At 29.5% G+C, this 10,038-nt stretch overlaps 1 protein-coding gene across 2 annotated transcripts in view; it reads left to right on the plus strand.

The window, feature by feature from the left end:
- The window catches only part of LOC124354873 (cytochrome P450 2C3-like), a 14,906-nt gene extending 10,396 nt beyond the window's left edge, over window positions 1-4,510 (plus strand). For both annotated transcript variants that reach the window (XM_046805631.1, XM_046805632.1), the window contains 3 exons: window positions 1,041-1,158; window positions 3,068-3,209; window positions 4,223-4,510. In XM_046805631.1, the coding sequence (XP_046661587.1) occupies window positions 1,041-1,158; window positions 3,068-3,209; window positions 4,223-4,404 (442 nt within the window). In that variant the 3' untranslated portion in view covers window positions 4,405-4,510. The remainder of the gene's footprint in view (window positions 1-1,040; window positions 1,159-3,067; window positions 3,210-4,222) is intronic.
- Window positions 4,511-10,038: the final 5,528 nt, after the last annotated feature.

Genomic DNA, 10,038 nt, shown 5'->3' on the forward strand with positions numbered 1-10,038 from the left:
TTAAGAAAAAATGACTTTATTTAACATTATGGACAGTAATCTTACGTTACAACACAAAAATGTTTTTATTTCTTTGCACCAATTCTGTGTTTTACGTAAGAATTTCTGAAAGTATATTGCATATACAGCACTGTGGACGAAATTTTAATAAATTTTCCGAAATAAAAACATAAAAAACAAATCGTATTTGTATCTTTGTAACTACCTTTAACCATTTTTATACGGCCTGACTTCACATAGGGTTCTGAAATCACGGAGCGAAATTTTTCGCATAGGACGTAACTCCGTAACGAAGCCGTTTCCCCAGGCATATGTTTATATGGGAACTTTTTTTACTTGTTTTTAGCTATGAATACGCTCCCAGAGATTGCCGTTTAGTTTTGAATCACCCTGTATTTTGTCTTATGTTTCTTCAGTTGCAGAAGGATATGTTTCCTCTCTACCAATCATCTACCAATATTGGTTTGGTTTTTCCATTTATGTTACGGTTTTTTTGCTTCAGAAATTAACTCTAGTTGCATAAAGTTAACATTACACCACTAAGCATCTAGTAATTGTGTATCAATTATTTTGTATTTGATTGTTTCTGCTTTAAAGGCAATTAAATGCATGTCAAGCGACTTTTGACATTCATTAAATATTTGTACATGGTAATAGCGAAATTCTTTATCATAGATGGGGCCTGTACTATACAACTACCGCTATACCACTATACTATTGCCAATTATAAAAAATTAATATGTATACATTTACATACACATTACATTATGAATAGTAATTTAATAAATTTCAATACTGATTTATGAACAATAAGTATTGTGCCCTGCCGGGACCTAAACCCAAGGTCTTTCACTTGCCGTACAAAACGTTAAATTATGAACTGAATAATGTTTGCGTGTTCAATAGTTTCTTAATATTTCAAAATATGTATAAATTTTTGTTGGAAGAATTACACTTGTACAAAACATTATAAATAGTTTATATTATATTTGGTTCTCATATTTTTTTTTCTGTAATTGTAAATTTTGTTGATTTCACAGCTTGCACTATACAATGGCAGTTCTGAATGAGGTGGAGAGAATCAACAGTGTTGTGCCCACCAATGTCCCTCACTACTGTGTCAAGGATACCACATTCGGGGGCTACTTTATTCCTAAGGTAAGTGAGAGAGAACATTCTTAATAATAGCAAGTATTCCAAGTTCACTGCAGTATTCAGAGAAACATTATTGCGCATACAAAATGAATTAATCACTGGTTCCCAATAATTATAGTACATTATAAATAAAATGTTATAACCATTGCAATATAATGCTTAAAATGCTTCTATATCCTTATATACTCAGTTCTTTAAATATGAAGGTATGAACTCTTGGGTACAAACCACAGATGGATATTTTGAGTTTCTCTGCTTTGTGATACTAGTTGAAAAAGATAATGGGTATCAGCGAGTAATGCTATGAAATTCAAAGCTAAGATTTCTCTAGACGTGGGTTAAAGTAAAATTCGAATTGTATATGAAACAGACAATGACGGAAGATCAATTTGTTCACGAAATAGAAAGTTTAGATGTAGTGGGTGTTGGAGAAAGACGTTAAAAGTAATTTTAAAATGTCCTTACAATCTAAATTCACTGTAGGGCTGGAAATTTAAATTGAGGGAAATGGGACATGCCGACATCAGTGCAGAAGATAAGAAGATAAATGTGTTTTTCACCATTAGAGGAATCTTTGAGCGTCCTGTGATCTCAAAACACCGTAATATATGTCACAGCATTAAGTATTTTATCATATCTAACATTTTCTTTTAAATTTTTTATAAGATGTTCTTTGATTATATTGGACTATGCTCAGTTGAATAAAATTATGAAATACTAAATTTGTGATACCGGTAATACATAGTTTTTTTGTCTCAAAATGGTGGTGTCATAAATTATAAATCAAAGTTTTTTTTAACTTTTATTTTGGTTTTACTGTAGATGTTAAAAATTTTAAGAGGCATTTTTGTTTGCCTGTGAAACAATTTATACTTTTTGTGCTCAACGATGTAGACTTTTTCTTCATAATACTTTTAAAGGGTTGGAAAAGAGACTTTTGTAATGAGATTGTTCGAAATTCATATTTTAAATGTGTGTTTATTGGAATAAAACTAGAATATATCAATAATAATTAGGTTCAACAAACAGCAAACAAAACCTTTAATTCTTGAATCAGTTTTAAACTTATTAGCATATGATTTTGTCCAAGAAAATGTTTATTAATGCTTCTAGAATAATAATTAATCCAAAATTCAAATGTCAGAGAGTAATATTACTAAGAATAATACCTTTCAGCTTTTATATGTTTTGAATTGTTACAACCCATTGTACTATGATACTTTTTAATAAGTAGCCTATCAATGATGAGATGCTTAACCTTTTAATATTAAAAATATTAAAATTGAAATTTTTGGGTTCTTTAAGTTTTATTACCAGTAATATCTTTGTTGAGGGACGAATAATAATCTGAATTTTATTCACTAAAAAGGTCTTTATATTTTGATCCATGTCACTCCTTGGCTGAGTATTACTGAATTTTTTACATTGGTCTTATGGGAAACCATGATGGCAACAAGAATATCCTGGAATAAATAAATTTCTAAACAAACTAAGTACTATCATAGGAAATTGTAAGTGGCATAGCTGTATTATATGCACAGTCTTGAAATTTTGCATGCAACCTCAGTGAAGCCTGTTACACAGTAAAAGGAGAGATTTAACACCGGATGTTTGGGACTGGGTGTATTATGAACAAAATAATTGACAGGCTAATAGAAATATGTATAGTTAGTTTTGGTTAGACTCTGTAAGATCAGAACCAAGGGTAGGTACAGAAATTAAACTATGATCTCAGTTCAACCACCAACTAAATATAATATTGTTTTCTTCCTTATTCAACGTATTTAACGTCATTTCTGTTATGATGGTTTGTTTTTCAAAAGAAACATTTACGATATCAGTTTATTACGTAACTGACTCCTGTGTTATACGCTATGTAACTTGTCATAAATTTATAAACTGTTTGTTTCAGGGCACTTTGATATCCATGAACTTACGCTCTCTTGGATATGATCCTAAATACTGGAAAAATCCAGAGGAATTCCATCCAGAGAGATTCCTAGATTCAGAAGGGAAATACGTAAAACCTTCAAATATGCCTTCATTTGGCATTGGTAAGGGCATTAATTTTTTTTAATAAATAAGCTTGTTAACTCTCTGTGCTCTAGTGGACAATTTGCAGTAGAGAAGAATCTCATTTACAGTACCAAAAAATTGTCGCTTTTTGTCTAGAGGCATCAACAATATAATAAATAATTTATATGATCTTTAAATGGAATTTATACCAATTTAATGGTTCAATAGAAAATGCTATAGACATTTTAAGGAATAAAATTAAAGTTGAAAACTAAAGCATGAATTTATAAAGCAAAAATAAATATTTATGAATTAAAATATTAAAATATTTTTTTAAATAAAAAAGTTGTGTCTATGTTCATAAGTTACTTGCTGATATACATGCCGAATTTATTTGAAATCACACCATACACAATGCAAATTGTATTTTATGTTAAATTAAAAATTAATCTTTAGGTTAAAGATTCAATTTGTGTATTTAAAAAATAGTTTAAACAGTACAATAAAAATACTTGTACTTTGTTTTTGTCTGAAACATGATTTTCTTGCTTTAAAATCCAAAAATTTTTCAAAACAGTTCTATAAAAAAAAAACATAATAAAAAATATATAAATATTGATAAAGTACAGTATATTTGCATGTACATTTTGGATAAAGGTTTTACTTTAGTTTCCTCACAACCGATAGTAGGCATAGACAGATTGCTATTTCTTAAAAACAATATCGTAAATTAAGATTTGAATTTTTGACATTTTAAATTTATATAAGAATGATATAACATTTTTGACAATGTTTTTTGAAATAAAGGATATTTGATTTGATATGTATTTCAAGAATTTTAAGTTTTGTTTAAGCTTTTAGGTTCAATTTTGAAGATCTTTGTGGCATTAACTTATTTTATGAGTTATTCTACATTGTACACAATTTTATTATCTTATCTATGGGAAGAATGGGAATGGGTAAAATTCAGCACATTGTGTTAGATTCTGTGCTGGATACAAAGATTCATTTTTCACTGACTTTTTATATCATTTTTATATTGTTTTTACAGGTCAGAGAACATGTGTGGGCGAGATGATGGCCAGAACCTCTATCTTCCTCTTCACTACAACTTTCTTTGAGAAGTTTTCCATCAGCTTACCAGCTGGGGAGCCGAAGCCTTCTACTGTGGCACTCCCAGGGTTCACCACCGCTCCACAGCCTTTCAAGATCGATGTTAAGAGCAGATATTGATTGAAAGACTTGAAAATATGCTTAATAATAAAAAAACTATGTACCTGTTTTAAATTATAAACATGAACATTAGTGTTTTTGTCAATTAGAATGTTTATACTTAAAATTGTATTTTATTTCATTTGCAATTAATTACCTTGTATGAACATACCATACATGCTATATAGTAGTTCGTTATGGGGATTGAATAAACATTTTCAGTATCATAACAAAACAGAATCTCTTGGGCATTTGTCATTGTAACATTTTGAGATTTGCAATCTGATCTCTTCCTCGGGTTGACTAATCAAACACTTAACTATAATCTATAGGTGTACATCTAATCTGTGTTACTGATTTCTTGTTTCGCTAAACAATGACAAGCATCCGTAAAATCCTGTTGTACCTTTACAATTATTCATTGTCAAAAACTTTAAACAAAGAATCATGACATAGGAATGGCCTTAATAAGCACTGTAATCTCAACTAATCTCGTTATTTTGATAGGTAAGCTGCTCAAGAATGGTGAGGCTATAGAATGGCTTACGTAAATATGTATAATAAAAGCACACGCACTGATTCTTATGGTCAGGTAACCCATAAATAAAAGTAAACAAGTCAATATAAAATCTAAGTTTAACTCAGCATGGAGGATATACCAGAAGGAATTATTTCATCAGCAGAAATGGTAATAAATTCATTTAAAACTGGATATTTCTGGATATTTTAAGACAAAGTTTTATTTAAAATAAATAAAGGAACAAAAATACATTATGACAATTCATTAGGTACTTAACATATCAAATTATTGTAATAAGACACAATGTTTACTTCTAATTAGTTAGTAATTATTTATAAACTAGTTAGTGATTCTAAGTATCACTTGACGATTTATCACATTTTAACCTCTCCCTAGCAGTTCTATAGTTTGTTTCATTTTAGCTCGAAAATTAACCAATTACTACTATTAAGATTATTTTTACTTAAAAGACTTTATTGGTCTGTAATAGTCTGGCAATATTTACCTGTTAATTGAATATATACACTCTCAGTCACTTCACCTTGTTTCTTGTTTAGAAAAACTATGATGGGATATAATCTTATTCATTAATATGCACAGTTACAACAGCACTAATGACAAAAATTAAATGATTTCAGACCATTGAAAAGTTTATTGGAAGAAAAGTTCTTATAAAAAGTTACAATTCTTGGAGAAATATGAAACGTTTTCACTTGAAAGTGGATTTGTAAAATATGAGCTCTAAAAACCATAAAAGGGTCCTTAAATCTCTTCTCTGCAGCTAAAAACTTGGATTGGTAATCTTAAAACAATTTAGTTTGATTCGGTATTAAATTGATTCCCTCAAGAATAGTCCTGAAGAATATTTTGTATTTTTATTATGTGTGAATTTTTTTATTGAATTATAGGTAACCAAGAAAAATAACATAAAACAGTGTGACTTTTATTTTAATTTATTGCTTTAATTTTATATAAAGCAAGACAGTACTCTTATTTTTTAGACATATTGTTATTAGACATACCCATATTAAAACATTTAATTATATTCAGTATTAAATCAAAGAAATTACTTTTTGAATAAGAGGAATATTTCTTCATCTTTCCAAGCCAAAAAGATAACTCAAATGATTAAAAAGGATAAAAATATATTCCTGATCACCATTTAATTTAGTTCAAAGTTCTTTTTTCCAACTAGAAAAAAAACAACTGGTTGGCTATATATATATATATATGCAATTATTATATAAAATCTAATGGTATCTGTGTGTGTGTGTGTGTGTGTGTGTGTGTGTGTGTGTGTGTGTGTGTGTGCATGCGTAAAATTGCATGAAAAGGCGTAGATAACTGCTAGTAGTATTATAACATTTATTCATTTCATTTCATTTCAATAATATAGTATAGGTATATTACTTTAAGGTACAAAAAAACATTATTAAGATAAATATACAAAAAGCCTAGTACTCCGATAAAACAATGCCAATATAGGTTATCACCAGTAAATGTACAAAAAGCTACTGAAGTTAGAGAATTATGAAACATTTTACTATGTAACTCTGCATTTGATATGAAATATGTTGTTCTAAGTATCTCCTAGCATCTATAAACTAACCCACCTGTTTTCATGCTGCAAGATATAAGAAGTCTCGTAAAATGTACCACAAATTTAAAATGTCTTAAGCATCCGTTGAGGAAAGTTATAGATATTTTGAAGAAAACTTTATTTCTGTACTTTCAGCTAATTCCTAATACTGAGGGAAATAAGAGGGCTATTCCAGAATTAACCACCTTACAATATTTTACCTCCATAATGGGAGTTACTTGGGATAGTAACATAAACAGAGAATTATTATTTCTTATCCCTTAGGTAATTTTAAAAATTTTAACATGGATGTAATTTGTAACAAGGACCTAAGAGGCAACATTTCCCTAGCATCCCTAGCAATGCACTTTGGGTACATACTATTTTTGAGTGGTCGCCAAAACATTTTATAGGAGGTCATTTAATGTTCTATATTGATATCATTTCAACAACTGCAATTTTGTAATAAATTAAGCTGAAAATTGTAACACTTAAAAAGCTTTTTAAGTGTGGTTTGCGGTAGTATGTTTTAATAATAAATCACTTTTAAATTATAGGCATATTGACATTAAAGACTTCTATGGCACTTCTCGCAGGTCATCCCCCAATGTATTAGAGTGATGGTTGTTCCACAAATAATGAATTAAGATAGCTGTAAAACATAATACAAAATTTGTAAATATTAAGGTGTTTCCAGACATTTTACACACCTTGTATGGTATGGTTGTAATATGTATGGTACGGCATACACTCATTCAATACAAACAAAAACATACTGTTTTATAGTAGGTTATATAGAATATGAGGATCTCTACACATAAATATAAAATAGGGAGTACACAAACAGTGTTTATTAAATATTAAGAATGTATTGTTTTTTTTTATAAAGTGGAAGGTCAATGTAATGAAATTCCTGTCAGTGCTAAGGGAGTTTCATTTCCACTCTTTAACATAAAATCCACTATTAGGATAAACCTTTGGTTTGCTTTAAAAGAAATATTTTTTTATAGGATTGTAAAACACCCCTCTGTATGAGATGTACAGCACCTTAACAATCAATTTTCGGCTTCGAAGTAAACATTGTGTCTTATTAAAGTAAAAAAAAAACTCAAGAATGTTGCATTTATCACTAGAAAGTAAAATCAACATCGTGCAAGTGTAAATGCTCAGATGTTAGTCACCATGTATTGAGATTTCAGTGCTCAAAACTTAAACTTGTATTCAGACAAGAATGTCACACAAGTTCTAATACATGTGTACCCGTGTAAACATATCTTAGCTGCCTTTGTTGATTATATGAGTTTTAATTTACTAAATGAACTAAAAAGTTTATTTTTCATATTTTGATTTTGATTTTTTTAAAGCAGTAATAACTAAAGTAATACAGTAATAAATAATTTAGTGCCAGACTAAAGTAATCAAAAATAAATAAAATGTAGTAGATGGCATATGCCCACGTTTGCATAACATACTGATAAAGTTGTATGCAAAATTTTTATGTCTATAGCTACATATGTGTTACTTGTTGTACTACTACAATGTTATAACACCATATTTAACCGATTATTTGCTGCGTATTAGTTGCATATATTTATTATAAAATATTTTTTGCTTTGGCCAAACAGTTTTATGAGTGAACTTTAGAGCAAATTTTTTTAATGTGAAATAAATTGCCAAAGGATATTTTTTCTCTTTTAAACATTGCTCTATAACTAAAAATGAGCTTTTTGTAGAGTCTAAAACGTTAATACATTATAAAAATAATTCAAAATAAAGTTAAAAATGTGAAAGACGAAATATTTAAAAACAAAATATTAAATTGAAAAGCAAGATCATTCATAATAAATTGGGTTGAACACACATGTTTACATTCTTTCAACCACACAATATATATCAATATATCCTGGATGAAACAAAATTGGATTGCGCTTCAATGGAGCAAAAACGAGCCGGTCCGCAAAGCAACCAGTCTTATTTGTACCCCAGACCTCAAATATCGTCTCACTTAACCCATCAGTCACCCACGAAACATAGGAATATAATTTGAAATGTAAGTGTTATTTTTAGAAGATTTAATGAATATGCTTTATGGCAATATTTAAAAAGTAAAACCATTACCTAATAATTGTATTTCATCGTTTTAACTCAAGAATTTTGTTCTATTCAATTCATTTGAAAAAATTACTGTGCCTATATTTTATTTTGCTGTCTGAAGAAAAACTTTTAGTGGAAATGTAAATAAATTAAAAATATTATTTTTTAAGCCACTTTTTGCGGGATGCATTTCAGTACAGGGCGAGGAACACCGCAGTGGATTGAATCATTTATGGGGTCGAAGTAGAAATGCCTCTGGTCAGGTCTCCCGAGCCATCTCTCCGTCGGCGCTGTGCTGTCTGGGGGGATAAGACTGTTATGAAAACAATTCACTTTTGTGTATGGATTACCTGAAATGTACTTATTACAAACAGAATATTTTATATTACATTGCTGGGTTTGCTGTTAGAAAGGCATAAAAAAATAATAACTCTTCCTTATTGTTTTGCAGCTTTTGGTCAATCATTGCCTCAGTACTACCAAGAACATTTTAGATGTTATTAGAATTGTTGACAGAGGTTATTTAACAAAAGTAAGTAAGGACGTGCTTGTTACTGTAGTAGCTTTAGATAACAATTTAATGAGTATCACATCACATAAAAATATTTAAGATAGATGTAAAATAAGATTAAATTGAGTGTTTGCAAGAAATTAACAGGCAAGAATTTTATAAACCATCCAATTGTGGAGAAATCTGTGGAAGATTCCCAATCGATTTATATTTCTCATAGAAAAGACTTTATGACTTGGCAAAAAAAAAACCATACAAACAGTGCTTGTACAACCTCATAATAACAATTATTTCACCAGTTGAAGTTTAAATATTTTTAAACAAATTAGATTATGTACCTTAACAAAAAGAATAACAATTTTAAAGTTAGAACCTACTTTTAAAGGAGAATAGAGTGATTAAATCATCCAGTTACTTTTTTTTAAGATTAACATCACCCAAAATATTATAAAATGTCTACAGGTATTTTATATGATGCAATAACAAGTTCATTATACATAGTGCTACAATGATGTCCTATATCTCCTGCGGCAGCTGGTTTAATGTCTATGATGGAGTAGACTTGACCGCTGTAATTCGGTTTCGCTGAAAAATTTAGTGTGCCATTTTTTTATATTTTGAGGTACGGTAATCAAAACAATTTCAGCGGCCAAGTTGCAGTCAAACGACAACTACATTTTATTTTATTATTTCAAGTTTTTTCTCAGATGTACCTTCATCTCAGCACAGGCCAACAAACACAGTGGTTTCTAAAACTATATAAATTAATAAAAAATGTTTTTTTCATATGTTTGGTAGGTGAAACCTGCAGGTTGATTGAGACTTGATTTGTTGTCAAGTGCCAGGATTTTGAGCTTCTTACCACCCAAGTCCTCAGGGTTCGGCTCGTTTTTTCAGAGCTTCATAACAGCGCATGGCCCAATCTATTTTTTTTTTACTTTATCTGACTTT

The sequence above is a fragment of the Homalodisca vitripennis genome, chromosome 2 (assembly GCF_021130785.1).
Source record: "Homalodisca vitripennis isolate AUS2020 chromosome 2, UT_GWSS_2.1, whole genome shotgun sequence".
NCBI classification, from domain to species: domain Eukaryota; kingdom Metazoa; phylum Arthropoda; class Insecta; order Hemiptera; family Cicadellidae; genus Homalodisca; species Homalodisca vitripennis.